We start from the raw sequence: 16708 nt of genomic DNA on the forward strand, positions 1-16708 counted from the left end.
ATAGTCATCACAGTTTGGGATTTTTTTTTTTTAAAAACAAAGTGTCTCCTTGCTTCCCATTTTAATTAGGTGGACCACATTTTCTACTGCCAAAATAGGCATGACTTCACTAATCTTGTGAAACTTCTGTGTGTTTGTCCATTATTATTAACATCTTCACTACCTTTGGAGGATCTTGAGTTAATCAATACTGCAAATATTGTTGGATATCAGTTGTGACCTCTTCATTGTCACAGACATTCACTGTCAGTTTGATAATTAAATTAATGGTATTGTTGGTGTTAACCCTGACCTAAGAACTGCTCCTCTAAGAAACAACTCTCAGAGACAAAATTTTCCTTCAGATTTCACCCCCTTCCCCTCTCCCCCCAGCCCCACCCCTCCATAAAATACAATCAAAAATCAAGGTAATATATTTAACCAGAATAGTATGACATACTTGTCACAGCACATAGGCATAATGCACTTGGCATCAGAAGATTCTACAAAACTGTCCTTCACCAGCCTATATACTTGGATATATTCAGAAACTCCTTTCAAGAATACCATCAGGTGGCACATAAGTGAGGACATTTTACTTCCAGAGAGATCAGATAAAACTAAAAAGATTAACAGAGTGTCATGGTACATTTTAATACCAGAATCCTAACAGCAAAACAGGTAAGGGTTTATGAAGCACTCCAGAACTTCATAATTACACCATGTGATTACATGTCAAGTGATGTACACTTTTTCTAAATGGAAGATGAGGAATGTAGGAAATTAACTCTGATGAATGATTTGTTTTTTCTTTAAGTTCAGTTACAAACAAATTCCTTGCTATTTAAACAGATGCTATATAACTATACATGCATCAAGACTTAAATAAATAAATATCGTATAGTTTAAATTATAATATGTAAATTCTAAAACAACTTTCATTTGTAAATTAAAAAAAAAAAAAAGACTGCATTGAAACTCCCTATAGGCAGGAGGGCCAAGCATGTTATTCCCAAAACATTAGAGATTATTAATCAGGATATTGTCAGACTCACTAGTTGTTACACAGATCACTTTAACTGTCACACACCATATGAGAAATGTTTCATGGAATCATAGGATGGTTTAAGTTGAAAGAGGGCCTTAAAGATTATCTAGTTCTAAATCCCCCACCATGGTCAGGGAGACCTTTCATTAGACCAAGTTGCTCAGAGCCCCACAAAACCTGGCCCTGAACACTTCCATGGATGGGATACGCACAGCTTCTCTGGGCAACCTGTTCCATTTCCTCACCATCTTCACAGAACACCTACATCTCTCTCCAGTCTAAAGACCAGATTAGCAACAGTAACTGCCAACTGATCCTATTATGCTCCACCAAGTCTTTAGAATATTATTTTTCCTCCGTGTACTTGAATTAGTTAAAACTGCCTATCAGATAAAATCACCTGGTTTCATGGCTAGTTAAAATGTGTGAAAGAGCATGGGGATGACTGCAAAGAAATTCAGCAATGATTTATAATAATGTACTTTGCCTTCTCTATGCAAATTTTAATCTAGAAAATCTAGCATCTAATTTTTTCTGTAGTCCTGCGTCCTGGAGTGATGTTATTATATCCCCTGTCGCCTGCTTTGTGCCCAAAAATGGGTCCTATAGCTTTAAGCTAAACCCAGAGAGAGAGGAAGAGGAAAGAGAAGCAAAAACATTTTTTTGCCGCCTGTGTTTAAAAACACAGAGATAAGACTCTTGGTTTCACCCAACTCATGGCTTTTTCTCTCCAGAGAAAAGCAGATGAAGTAGTTTCTTTGCTTTTTAAGCTAGCTTTTCATTTGTTAATTGAAGCAGAAGTTTTGCCTGGAACTGTAGCTTCGTCTTCTAGAACTATGAAACTTTTCTCCAAGCCAAAACACCAAAACATTGCCCAGGCTCCTCCCCACCCCCAGCCCCCCCCACATCGCGCTTGGCCCAGAGGTCAGCTCCAGGCTCGGAAAAAGACTGAACCACACCTACAGAAAAAATTCTGAAACTCTTCAAAGCAGCAGAAAGTTTTATTATTTAACATTATTCATTCTTTTCATACCTGTAAACAACTTGCTTGTTAAATAAACAATTTTTTCACTCGCTCCAATAAAAATCCTTTCAAACCTATAGGAACCCGTAAAAAAAAAAGATGCTAAAATGTACTCTTCATTAAAGGAAACACCTTTTCAGAACATTTCCTCCTAAATTTGTCCAAAACCAAGACATCTGTTAAATGAATCCCATTTCATCTCAGAGAGAATACAAAAGCATGCCAAAGGCTAAATGCAGTTTAAAACTGTGGTAATTACTTTTAGATTTCCTCTGCAGTAAGTAAGGATGCTAATTTCAATAACTAGTGGTACAAGTAAGACTAATAAGGAAAATGAAAGAGAAGTGTGTTACTGCTTCAGTTGCAACTTGTTAAAATAACTTTCAAATGAAATACAAAACTCATGTATATTCTTCTTTTATTTATGTACTGCGAAACCATTATTTTTCTTTTCCATGTCCTTTTACTATTTATTGTCCCCATCATTCTTTAAGGTCAAAAAAGAAAAAGCAAATAACTCACAATGACTAATATTTCTGTATTGCTTTCTGTCACAACCCTCCTGTGTTCTTTCATCCTTCTCAAACCAAACCAATTGAAGCTTCTGCTTCAAAAGCAGAAGTACCCATCACTAACTCAGCATTGTCTACATAATGCCAAGATGTCAAATGAGGTCAGCTTTGACATGATACATGAAATCCATAGGCACTCTATTGTGTGTGTTTGAAGAAGGAATAAAAAGTGTAACATATAATTTTCCCCCAAACTGCAAGAATAGATTCTTAAACCAATGGGAAGGAATATATTAGGGTGACTTCCAACTACCTCAGTGGCATCCTGGTTTAACATCAATACAGCACACTGAAATTTTACTACATGCTACACAGAAGGAATGTAGTAATTTACAAAAGGCCATCTGTGCTGACCAAAAGCTAAAAAAGAGTATTCTTAAGAGAGAAACCATTTTGCATTTCTTCTACCAAGACGTCTATAAGAATAATTTTGTCTGGAATAAGCACAGCAAAAAAGCAAAATTAATTAATGCAAACCTCCCTCCCTTGTTTTATTTTCACAATAATCTTCTTATCAATAATATAGGCATGAATTTAAATTTAGGGAATCACATGTTGGTGGATACTGTTTCAGATTAATTTCAGATAATGCCTGTAATATGTATCTCAGATTAAAACATTTCTCCCAGCTTTTCTGCAAGAAACATAGTAGCCTGCATCTTCAACAACAGATAAAAACTTACCTTATTACAAAGTCATGGCTGTCAATCTCTTTTCCGCAACCACTCTTTAGAAGGACGCCAGAATTCCCAACTACCGCACAGGTTTTAAATCGGCGATTTTTCATTGGAGAAACTTCAGGGAGAAGGCTGTGCAAATCCTGAGAAATGTTTAGAGTGCGACGTCTGTCCAGTACATAATGAATTACATCTCCAGGCTTGAAGCTACTTTTGACCACTGAGACATCTCTTTCAGCATCCAAGAACTGAAGAATGTTCTTCCTGCATTGACAGAAAAATGCAGAGACAAAACCCAACACTCCCTGCTGCTGAAATGGAGTTTTATCTAGCAGCAATATAGACTGCACAAGCCATACAACATAAAGCAGAATGCAGACAGTGCCAGTCCTGCCAGGGTAATTTCCCATGCTCTAGGATGGAGATAGAGCAAAGATTTTAGAATGGAGTTAACACTGGTTACAATGTAACACATAAATACTACAGAACTACAGCATAATGACTTGTACACACAAAGACACAGAGGGACAAAGGAAAGATAACTGAAAATTTGAAGGCATACTGTGCTTGACTATCTTCACAAAATTTTGGAATTAAGACATTTTTAAAAAGAACTGTGGTGGTTTGTTTTCATAAAAACAAACTTGAATCCATGAAGCATTTGTGATCAGGAAATGTTGTGCCTTACAAATCAGCTTGGCTCAGGAATGACCATGTTTTCTTGTAGATTCTTATTTCACCATAAAAGTAATATATTCAGTTTAGCATAAACTTCCTCCTAATTAACCAAAGTTTAACTAAAGCTACCCTAATTAACTCGATTTGAGAACACACCCAGTCTTTTGTACTAATTTGAACAAAATCAGCTTAAAACATAATGCAAATTAAACTACTGCAGCTCAGGGTCCAGTCAAGCTGTTAGCTGAACTCAGAATCTCTTACAAACTCATCAACACTTTGCAACATTGATCATCTTGTCAGCAAATAACTGTTTAAACTATTACAGAGGTTGACACACATGACCAAATATGAGGGTTTAATAAACTACCATGTATCAAGTGAACTATGGCAGACAAACATTTGTATATTCCCAGCCCCCAGCAAATAACTGATGAAGAATGTTTGCTTTTATGTCAGCTGAAAAGTGAAGTCATGATATCTGCTCATGGGGGCATCAGGATGCTCTGCCTAAGTGGAGGTAAAGCATCTCAAACTTGCCTCTATTTGCAAAAGTAATCAATGCTGATGGAGAAGAGGGCATCATCCTGCTTTTGGTGTTGAAGAATGCTGAAACCAGCCTGACTCATCAATCCCAAAGTTAAACACTCTATTCTGTGAAGAACAGTCTTTCCCAACAGAAACTGGCACTGGTGAGGATACAGCAGACAGAGCTCCTTATAATGGAATCAACAAGTGACAGTACTGATAACTTAAGTAAAGCTGCTGAGCTGATACATCTGACTGTCAATCACTTTATAGTACAAAAGGCGAGGTCCCCTTTTTAATGGCAGAGAATTCTGACACACTCCTTCTTGGATGGAGTGTGTGTCTAGCTTCCTTCCTTGAATGGGAATCCCCTCCCAGGTTACTCCTTAAGTCTGAGTAAAAGAGACTTGCCCATGGTCATTAATTTCTACTCAATTATTTTACTAGCTTTAATATTGTTACTTCAATATAGCTTCAGTAAACAGTGCACTATACTGGAAGTTGTAACTGTACCATGTATTAAATAAAAATGATATTTTAGTCTAATTATTACCATTAAGATCATCAATAACTAATTTACTTTAATAACTTAAGTATATTTGGTTTGCCATCCTTAATCTTGTGGGACAAAATTGCATAAAGGTTCAATTGCACTTGCACAATCCTTTTAACATAAACCGTTGACCAAGTCTGGGGCTAAGATTAGATCAAATCATACCTTACCTCCTCTCTGAGAAGGGGTTTAACATGCAAGAGGTTTAGAAAACAAGTTCTGTACCTCATAATTCAGTGGGAGGGATTCTCTAATAAACTCTGTTCAAAGCTTCCATTCTGCTCAAAACAGGTAGAGACTAGGGTCCAAAAATTAGCACATGTTCAATATGTAGATTCAAAAGAGATACTTAATCACTGCAATGTAAGGACTAATGTATGCAATGACTAATACCTCCACTAGCAGTGCAGAGCAGTTTTCAGTACACCCTTGATATAAAAAGCTGAAAAAATCCCTAGGCCAGAGCTGGAAGAGACACTGATAGCTCAGGATTGCAAGTGAGCTGTCATAGGTTCCAAATGCAAGAGGTGGCTGGAGGTGTGTTTTCTGTTAAAAAAACACTGCCATCTCTTAAAACCAGGTGGGACAGTTTTCTTTATCTCTTCTACAACCAATCCTCCCTCTGGGAAGGTATCGTCTGTTAATGGGCCATTGAGTCTCATGGCATGACCGACAAAATTACATCATTGCATTGTGAGATGCTCCACACAGGGGGAGGAGCCCAGCATTACTACCTGGATATAATCTGAAATTTAGAATACCACAGGCAGCTTTTTCCCACTAGATTCCCAGAAGATCAGCCTTTTCTCACTAGATTCCCAGAAAAAGACCGGGCCCATCTGCAACACCACTGACCTTCAGAGAAAACCTACACCCTTTCTACAGAGTCATTGTTTCAACAGAAATACATCTGTCACTTCTGGAGAACTGCGGCCACCATTTAATCAGACTGCTACAAACACCCTGACCAACAGATGTCAGGTCATATTCTGACTCTGTCACTGTTGTTTTATATTACTGCATTTTTATTTTTCCTAAGCACTGTTATTCCTACTTCCATATCTTTACCTAAGGGCCCCTTAATCTCAATATTATAATAATTCAGAGGGAGGGGGTTTACATTTTCTATTTCAAGAGAAGCTCCTGCCTTCCTTAACAGACACCTGTCTTTTCAAACCAAGACATGAGTGAAGCTTTATAAGCTTGTGTCCATCTGTGAAGCACGTATGTTTCTGAAAAAAGATCAGATCTGAACCAAGTACAACACTCTTGTGGAACAGACATGGAGTGCTGAGCCAGGGCAGGATGTTTAGTTCATAATAAATCTACTAGAAACTTTTGCCTGTGGAAGTCTACCAAGAAGAAAAACAAAAATTTTTCACTGTTGTCAGTAGGTAAGGCAGAATTTAAAACAAAATGGATATTCTGTTTGCATATTAACCTTCTAAAGAAGAACTTCCATATAGCACAACCAAACAGGAACAAAAACTAGAAATGTTATTCTAGCAGTTGCAACACTCAGTCACAGCCATAAAGGTGAAACAATCCCCCACAAATTAAAAGGGATGAGCTATAGAAACACCCATGCTCACTAGCCAGCTCTTGTGCTGCTGCCTCAAGAGAGTATGTCTCAATCTTGCAACCAACAACACAAAACACGCACCATGGAACTGATCTTAAAAGCCATAGGAGAAGTGAAACATAATAAATGCGGTTCTTAAGTAATTCTTCTCATTTCCTAAACTTGGCCAAAAAAAAAAAAAAAAAAAAAAAAGAACTAATATCTGGAATGTGTTGGGCTATCTGTTACAGCTGTCACATATGAAGCAAGCAGCCTCAGAGCAAAGGCAACTTATGCTGAGGCACATGAAGGACTCAGAATAATAAAGCAGGATAGACAAACTTAAAATCCTTAGTTTAGCTTTTGGTAAGGCCAGGCAAGGTATTTCTGTAAAAGGAAGATGAAGACTCAAATTTGCCCTTTAAATTGAATGGACTTTAAATCTCCTTGGGTTTGATAGCTTAACTTTGTGGGCACTCTGCAACAATAGACAGATCAATTGATACAAAACAAAAAAGAGCAAGAGAGAATTGTCCAATCTAGAAGTACTAAAAATTACTGTAATTATTCATCACATAGGAAGAGAGCTACTACAGCTGGGGCTGTAAAGGATAATTTGAATCCATCAAAAGGTACAAACATCATCATCCAAGCTATCAAGCAACTCATTTCACATGAACTTTGACTTGAGAAGGGATGACCACCGATGAGTCTCAAAACCTCAAAAAATTATGTGCAATGCACAGAAACTAGATTTCCAACTACAAAAAGTCACATGATTACCAGAAGATTTGCTTTAGTCCCTGTTATTTAGAAAAAACTGGCCTAAAACTGTCCATATTAGCAATTTGTGCATGAACACCGTATCTTCTATATTATTTTTCAAAGAGGAAGGCAGGGAAGTTATACAAACAGTGTCAAAAAAAGTAAACACACATTGGTTTCCATTATTCATTTGGTTGCTTACATTCAAAACTCATTTATCTATATGCTTATAAAAGTCCTCCAAATAATTTCATGTGGATCTGAATTAGAATCAGATAATCAACAATTCACTTAACACAGCTGAAATTTCCAAAAGGTCTATGGAATTTATTTTTCAATAAAATGCTGAGATGGTCAGAAATCTCTAACCTTAGTATCATCTCACAAATTTAAAAACGTTTTCTTATCTGAAACTGTCATTAGCATATATATTTAAATGAGCACACAGGTATTGCAGTATGCAGTAGAAACCTTATATAAGAGATATGCAATAATGTTAACATTGAAATATTTTTTATTGATTCATCTGACTGTATCCGGATATCTTCTAATACTGAAAGTAATATGATAAATAATGCAGAGTCCATGCTGTTGTTTTAAGTTCCTTCGTGCTACTGACTCACTGATACCATGGGGATAACAGTACTTCCGATTTTCACATAAGTGATAAGGAGGGAAAAAAAATACTGAGGGACATAACAAATACTGAGTGTACATACATGAGTGTCTCAGTCAGTCTTGATGCTGATTAGTAATAACAACTTGTTTAAACCTCTGCTCTGTCACACAAAGAGTACCAAAAACAGCACAAGGTTATTCTGATTAAACAGACATGACAAAATAATGACAAGTAAGTGTTAATCCACTTCAAGCTGCATATTAAATTCAAAAGCAAACTCAATTCCACTCAATTCCACAGAGAAAAAAGAGCATTATTTTTAGCAAACCTTGAAGCAGCCTTAAGCTAAACTATGCAAACAGTTTCATTTGAGGTGGTTTTCAAGTTTTTTTATGACAAATAAAACTGTGTCAGGGTGTGACCTGAGCCGTTTTGTGGTCAGGTGAGACTGATGTGACTCGCTTAATTGTAGCCAAGCTGCTGCTTGGAACATGTTTACACGACTCAAAAAAACACAGAGTCATAATCTGTGACTGACTTATGGTTTTTCTTTGATAAAAAGAAACAGATCTCCATAACATTTAAGTACCAACTGAAACTCTGGGTTATCTGATGAGTTCATGCAACAGTAATGTCTCTGAACAGCTTTCCAAAAGTTTAGACTATGTACTGCTCTGGGGCAAAATGGTGAGATTTTTCTCATGACGCATTTTTCTAGTTTTATTTTGTACTGTGGTCTTTGCACCACAAAACTATTATACAATCTCAAACTGTTCTTCATCTACCTCAGAAATGTGTGAATGAACAAAAGAAAATAGACCACTAGATGATTTGAATGTTAAGATTACAAAACCATGTATATTTTTAGACATTCTTAAGAAAACTGAAATATGACTGTCAATGCTTTTTCTGGGAAAAGTCATTTCTGTAGAGGAAGGCAGTGCTATAAATCACTGCTGCTAGACTTGAGTAGGCCCCCCCAGGTGTGAGGAGAAGCCTCTGGAGTGCATCCTAAGTGCCCAGGAGGGTTCACCAGCAATCACATTATGGAATAGAGATGGACTTGATCCTCTCTGTGCCCACTGAAGATGTGCCTTTATCTACATGTCCCCCAGCCCATGTTTATCTAAAATGTTCCTAATAATTCCATGTAGTGGGGACTTGACAACCTCCCCATGCACCTCTGTCAGTGCTTCCCTGGCCTTACTGGAAGCATAGTATTCCTCAGATCTTTTCCACAACAGCTGAGGCTGCTCTGGTTTCTTATGCCTTGCTTAGGACTACACCTTATTCTTAGCAATATCCTTCATTTACCAGAGGATAAGAAACCACTCAACATTTTTTTAAAACTTTTATGCTATAGATTTCTAATCCCTCCTCTTGATCTCCTGCAGACTCTCTCTGACAGGCCTTCATAACAACTCAACTTTCCAGCCCTAGCAAGTCCTGACTCTGCTTTGCAGTCCACAGCTGGAAAGTAGAAGGTGGCTCTCAGCCTCTAGAATCACCAGGGACTACAGCCTAGATAAAACATGATTTTTTTGCCAGCTAAATTATTTTAATTAAAAACAAAATGGAAGAACAAACTCTGTGGTAACAGAAGGCCACAGCTTGCTCTTGTACATGACTAGAGTTCCAGCTCCTGCTGGTTTCTTGAGGAGGCTGTGGGGACCACAGCTATTTGCACCTGTGCTAGGTTTTGCTTTAGTGTAAAAGTCAGTTTCAAGAAAAGCTCTTCCAGGAAAGTAGCCTTTAGAATCACAGGATAGTTTGTGTTGGAAGAGGACTTGAAAGATCATCTAGTTCAACCACTAATTTGGATTTGTTAAAATCATACCTGACTGCAAATAACCCTAGAAGGGCTTCTAGAAGCTCCCAGCTGATGGAGGCCACACAGACAGAAATGCTGTAATACAAGGCAGTGGGCATGCAAAAGGAAGAGGGATTTTAAACAGACCATGACTCAACTACTGCTTACCACAGGAAGGTCATCCAGCTTTTGAAGAAGATAAGCAAGGCAGAGTAAGGTAGATTGGCAAGCAAAAATCCCCTGAGGTTTATTATGACTAAACCAGACCAGAGAAAACAAACAGAAAGAAATAGCACACAAGGCTTCAGAACATTGCTCCAAAAGCTTCAGAGCAATTGTAGTGCTCTTTTGCTGGTTCCATATTTACTGCTTGAACTTCAGGGACTTGTCACAGCTGTTTCACACTAACTTGTAAGACAAAAATTGATAATAATCTGAACCTTTTGAAGGAGGAAGATGCTTTTTTTTTTTTTTTAAGATGCTGCTGACATCTTACAAATTCTCACACTTTTCTGACAGGAAATATTCTCTGTTACACTGCAGAGATAAACACATTCCCAATGTACTTATTTACAAATTTGCCTTCCTGCAATTCATAACCTTCTTCTTCTCCTTTCAGCATAAATTCACATATTTATTTAAAAGTAAGTAGAAAAAAGTCACAGACATCAAACTGTGGTTCATTTCACACAGGTCACAGATGTGGTGTCATCAGCCCTGTGTAGAAGGCTTTTCCAAACAGGTTTGTACCATCTCAACCACATCCCTACTTTCTGAAACAATAGCCTTCATTACAAATAAAGCCTCCATATTTCCGTAAGCATAAGGAAAAACTTCACATTTCTACAGACAGTAGAAAGGACATAAGACATAAAACCTTAGCAGATGGTAAACTCCTCTTCATGACTGAAATAACTCAGATAGAAAAGGGAGCCAAAAAAGCAGTCTTCTTCCCTTTCTTACAGGAATTATCAATTCTTCTTCAAAGAAGTTGCCAGCAGTGAGAAGGTAACATCAGTTGCAAAAATCAGTCTCCTACTAAACCAGTCATTGTAAAGGCGGCACATTTCACACAGTCCCAAGTAATTAGTAACACCCATAATTCCTACCTCAACCACAGAAAGTCTAGCTCTTTCTTCTTAAGCCTGCTCACTATCTCCAAAAGGCTGCTGTCTTCCCAAGAGGGCTGCTACACTCCACAGACTGCCTTCTCTGCCTTCACTGGAATCTTTTCATCCTTCCTTGGGGTCTTGATAAAGAAGATTTACCACTCATTGACTCCTACCTGGAGCCTGGCCTTGCCAAGAATTCCTAAGGCCTTTGAGGCTGATACACACATCATCACTAACTTGAGCAAAAATAAAACGGCCAGAGATGATGCCCACAAAGTCAACAAAGCAATAGCAAAGTATAATATTCTAGATGCCAATCAACAAGATTTGACACATCACTGACCAACAGTCCTTGCACAAAGCAAAAAAAACATACTTTCTACATTTGAAAATTGCTAATGTGGGTGGCAAGCTGATGTAAGACACAAAACATCTGTCATTTATGGGTGACTATAAGTTTTATGAAATATCTTTATGATGCACACTAATGGCTTCACAAATTATTTTTCCACCACTTAGAACTGATAACATTTTATACATTTCTCAACAGGCTCTAGCTTGTTTTTTGTTTCTCTCTTACTGTTACTTCCTATGGTCACACCACAAGACCACCAACCACTCTTCATGTTAACAGCTGTAATTATAGACAATTAATCACTTTCATAGTCTGTACAGTGGATGTAACATATTACGGAGGGCTAAGCAGTTAGTTAAACCACAAGAATACTGTATGCTTTTGCTATCAGACACTTTTAAAGGTAGTCCTGATAGGTGGGTAAGTGTAAAACTACAGCTAAAATGCTTCTTACTGCTGTAGCATGGAAGAAAGGTGTATAGCAAACCACCTGAAAAAGTGAGAGAATGTACATAATTTAGCCAACATCAGACTGAAAGACATCATCAGGGGTTGCACGCAGCTTCCTCAGTGAAAAGCATGCCTGATATCCCTCCCTCACCACTGAGAATCATAACTGAATGTGCTATGAGCCTCAACAAAGAGGATTTCTGGAAAGATTATGCCTGGCAGGTAGCACTGACTCCTTTTGTAGAGTTCATGTCAACTTCTGGCCCTAAGTCACATTAATCTAAAATTATTTTCTGCTTCACATCTACTCTCTGCCCCAGCGTTTATTAAGGTAGCCTCTGAAAATAAAACTGGCAATGTGGACTTCTAAATAATCTCAGCTTTATGCCCTCTCTGGTACTGAAAATCTTACAGTGGAAGAATTATGGTGGAACCTCTACTTCTTGAGCCAATGTACAAGATACACTGTTTTCTTCACTATACTAATGAGACAAAAAAGACCCCCTTCCCTGCACAATATTTTTAAAAACCCCACATATAAAAGTGGTTCTTAAGTACACAATAGTGTTTTATTAAATAAGAGAAATTTCCCCCTCTGGAAACAACAAAGAAAAAAGTTATTTTGAATCTCATTAATCTAATAGATTGAAATTATGCACATGTATTAACAGGATGAAAAAATGCTAAAGCGTTTTCCACTGTTTTACCTCTTTGTCTGAATAATATATTTTGCATTTGGAACAGGTGGAAAATTGGCAAAACCCAAACTTTATTTTCTTTCTTGATTTTAACCAAAAGGTTATTGTAGTATTTTTCTTGTTTGTTGTTTGGCTTGAGCAGCAAGGCGTATCCGTTTTAAATGGTTCTGAAATATGATACTCAAATTTTCAGTAAAATGACTGAGAATAATTGTCTCTACTTATAGTCACTCAACCATTTCCAAATCAGCTTACTTCACAAGTAGAAAAAGCGATTTTCTCCCAACTTTTGGACCCATAACTTATGATACCTACATTTCTGAGCTACCTTTATCTTCTGCATGCTTTAGAATTAGGGACATAAAATAGCAGTCATTAAAAAAATCCCTAAATTTCTCCTTCAGAGAAGCCATGCTTTTATACCTGGAAACAATGCCTGATTTGTAAACTGTCCTTTAATTTAAAAAGAAAAAATTAAAAGTAGAAAGGGAAATCACAGGGAAACCACAATTTAATTAGAAAACATTACATTATTCAAAAATCTTAATATTCAGAAATAGTTACTTTCCCTCATTTTTCATAGAATGTAACACTCCTAGATCTCCACACTGCCAATCCATGCTCCACATGCTTCTCTCATGGGCCATCTTCCTGATGGAGATGGGGAAGATATGACACAACACACTCAGAGGCATCTGTGCCCCAAGGTGCAGAGATCCACTGTAAAGACACATCAGAACTATCACACAGTTCAACTCTGCTTCTGGGTTGCCCCCTCAGCATAAGCCTAAAGCTCTTTTTGGCCGGACATTAAGAAAGGAAACTGCTTAAGACACAGCTATTGTCAGCATCTGACCCTGAAACGTGGACCAGCCACAGCCACAAGTGGATTCACTACACTTGATGTCCCAGCTATTGACTCCTGCATCCCAGCTGTCTGCCTAAGCTCCCTCTGCAGTCAAGGGAGGAAAACTAGTATGGTTAGAATACTTTCACCTGTTCTATATCAAACCTTAAGGATGAGAGAAAATCATATCCTAAAAGCACCAGTTTCTCACCACTGACTGTGGAAGAGTTCTAGACAACCAGCTTAAATATGGGGATGAATAGTAGAGGTTGATTGCACAGGTCTTACAGTTACAGTCAGATGAAAACATTTTATTAATTCTTATGAAGGATGACTTGACTTTGAAGCCTAATGTCATGCAGTTGCATTTAACACTGAAACCTAAATAGATACAGTTTCAAAACACTCATCTGCAAATGTAAATAAAATTTCTGTTTGTAGACCAAAGGAATTATAAAGCAATATGAATGAAAATAATTATAGGCAAGGTGAAATGAATTGCTTTTTTATTTAAGAAACTCACCTTATTTCCATTACCAAAGAAGAATTGATTTTCCAGCCTTCTGCAGCATGTTGGAAGATTGAGGAGCCACCCTTTCTAATTATCTTACCGGAGCTATTGATCATTGCTCTACTCAAACTCAGTTCACCATCTCTGCAATGCAATATAGAAAACATGCAATTATGTCAAGGTTAACTCTAGATTAAGCAATTTACATCCCAAGCACCAGCAATATATCCTTTTACTCTCAACAAAAATAAGCAATTATCTCTTAGCTTTCTAAAGAAAATTAACTGTAACAGAAAAAAATCTATGACACAGCTATCTGTAATAGTTGAATATGCAAATTAAGAGCTTAAATTTGTTTATATTTGTAATAGAATAGACATAACAAGAACTACAATAAACTCCAAATTGTGAATCTGGACAAAACTTCGTAATGATTGTGCGGCAGATTCTGCACTTCTAGGTTCCAAATTTTAGTACTAAACTAAGAATCAAGTGTTACATTTCAAGGCTTTTCCCAGTTCATAATCTGCAATACTGGTTTTAACAGATATCTTTGGCCTCCCACTTAAAAATGCTGAAGATTTTAAAGCATGGAATTGTGGAATTTAATTGTATACAAAATACAAAATTTTCCCAACACTTCATGGAACTTTTGCATGCACATATCCAAAACATTCCAATTGTCTTATTCTGTCCGTCAGTCTTGTGATTGTAACTTTTTGGCAAGGTAACCTTAAAAAATAAATACAGTAAGCTTTGGGTGATGACCACTGAACACCTAGTAAGCTAGCACAAGTTGCAGTGGTATTAGCCAACAGGATAACATAAATGGGACAAAGAAGTCCAAACATTACAAGCACAACTTAAGGTGTTACAACTAAAACTCATATTTATCTCCATATCCTTCCATTATCATCCATAGTGTATCATCCATAGTCTATTACATGCCAGAGCCATGTTCAGCTGACTTCAAACACGGCTGTTTATCACAAATATATCAAAGTTGTTAGATGTAAAAGTTCACCACAAAAGAATGTCTTGTAAGTCAGGTGTGCACAGGACAATAATATACAGAAATCTGCTTGTCTGTTAAATAAGCATGCCCTGAAATACTGCCAATAACAATAACTTTACTTGGAAACAGAATATCTGACCACAGTTCTTCAACAAACAAAATGGTAAAGATGTGAGACTGAAAGCTTTCCGGAATTGCTGAGTTTTGTTTTTCTGTGGCTGTAAGCTTCTATAACAATGGTATCAGTGCCCTTAGTAAGAAACACAGCAACATTACTGCTGTATATAAAGCAATAATACTTAGTAAATTATACAACAGACTAAACACAAGCTATCCTGCAACAGGACATTAATTTAACTAAATTAACAAAACTGGTAATATGTAGCAATTTTTAAAATGTACTGTCATTGCAAAAGCCCCTATAACTAACAAACCATTACTCTTCACCAAAACCATCCTTCATTACTTGCAGCTTCCCCTTCCCTGTCACCCTCATGCCAACATCCTGCAGCCCAGACTTCACACTGATGCAGAGGTAAGGTTGCCATCTACTGAAAACCTACAACTTTAAGTTCATGACCTGTATGCAAATTACCCAAATCCTGCTAACTTGAAGACATGGGAGGATGCTGCAGAAGTCCCTAAATCCAATAGACAGAATCCAACTAATACCTTTTGCTATATTAAATTTTTTTATTCTCTAAAACTTTTCCAAAATCATTGTAATAATATTAATTACAAATATACTCCTGCATGTATTTTCTACACGCATTGAGTGCATGCATCTAAAGGAAAATGATCAAACTACATCCAGGTAAAGCTCTCAGTCTAAGGATACTTCAGAGATGTCTCTATATAGCCAGTCCATTTTGGATTATCTGGTGCCACTAATAACCATAAAATGGGCCACCTTGCACACCCATAACTTTTCTGAAAGTTATGCTTGCCTACACGACCAGTCAAAAATAACCCAATGTCCCAAACCCCAAACTCAGGAGAAAGGCAAGTGTAACATCAATAGGGGCAGCAGTTATGAACAATACATTTTTAAGCTATTTTTCTGCTTCATACAGTAATGAATAGGATAACAGGCTATGAAGAGAAAATATATTTCAACAGTGAAAGTGAGTAGTACCATAAAGCACAAGAAGTCTCCCTGATAAAGAAATAGAGATATCACAAATAACTAGTTAGAAGTATATTATAGTTGTATTTTGAAAAGTTTGTTAGGAACATATGTATTTATAAATAAACACACTCGTTTCCTTCCATTTAATATTAAAACAACAGTTCATTTTAGTAAGGTTTTAAGTTGTGCCAAACAATGTGCAGTAAGCTGAAGGCAGCTTTTTCTTTGCAAACTTGTATAAAGTAATTTCTGAATAATTTCATCAGTTCCTTCTAGTCTGAGAGGAAGGAGCACATACTAAGAAACAAGGGTATCAATGACAATTCTACCTCACATGTTCATTTTCACCTCTGTTTTCACACAGCTGTAACCCCAAATTTTAAACTTCTGTACCTCTCCTAAGAATACAGATAGCTTTGTGGTAGAAACAAGGTTACACCTAGGCTGAACAAGAGGAAGAGATACCAGCAGGTTGTGAAAATCTTGAAAAACAAAGGAAGCAAATATTACACGCACAGGTGAGGACAGCCCCTGCCCTCAGCATGTGCCAGAGCCACAGCTGCCCAGCCGCGCTCAGCTGCCTGTGTCCCCTTCCCTCACTAGATGCCCTGAGAAAGAGGGATGTGCTTTCTGTCTTTAACTCCGGGGCCAAGTAGGCTGTAATCGTCTCAGCTTCCTCCAGGCCTGTACGGGTACTTAGAATTCCCTTATCCCTCCTCCTTAAATTAAGGCAAGGGCTCACACAAGAGGACAAAAATCTGCTGTGAAAGAATTCTA

At 37.3% G+C, this 16708-nt stretch overlaps 1 protein-coding gene across 1 annotated transcript in view; it reads right to left on the reverse strand.

Moving 5' to 3' along the window:
- ST8SIA4 (ST8 alpha-N-acetyl-neuraminide alpha-2,8-sialyltransferase 4) overlaps nucleotides 1–16708 on the reverse strand; it is a 50938-nt gene that overhangs the window by 32932 nt on the left and 1298 nt on the right. The window contains exons 2-3 of the mRNA XM_054003687.1: nucleotides 13800–13931; nucleotides 3307–3564 (exon numbers count right to left, since the gene is read on the reverse strand). Coding sequence (XP_053859662.1) covers nucleotides 3307–3564; nucleotides 13800–13931 — 390 coding nt within the window. The remainder of the gene's footprint in view (nucleotides 1–3306; nucleotides 3565–13799; nucleotides 13932–16708) is intronic.

The sequence above is a fragment of the Vidua macroura genome, chromosome Z (genome assembly GCF_024509145.1).
Source record: "Vidua macroura isolate BioBank_ID:100142 chromosome Z, ASM2450914v1, whole genome shotgun sequence".
NCBI lineage: Eukaryota > Metazoa > Chordata > Aves > Passeriformes > Viduidae > Vidua > Vidua macroura.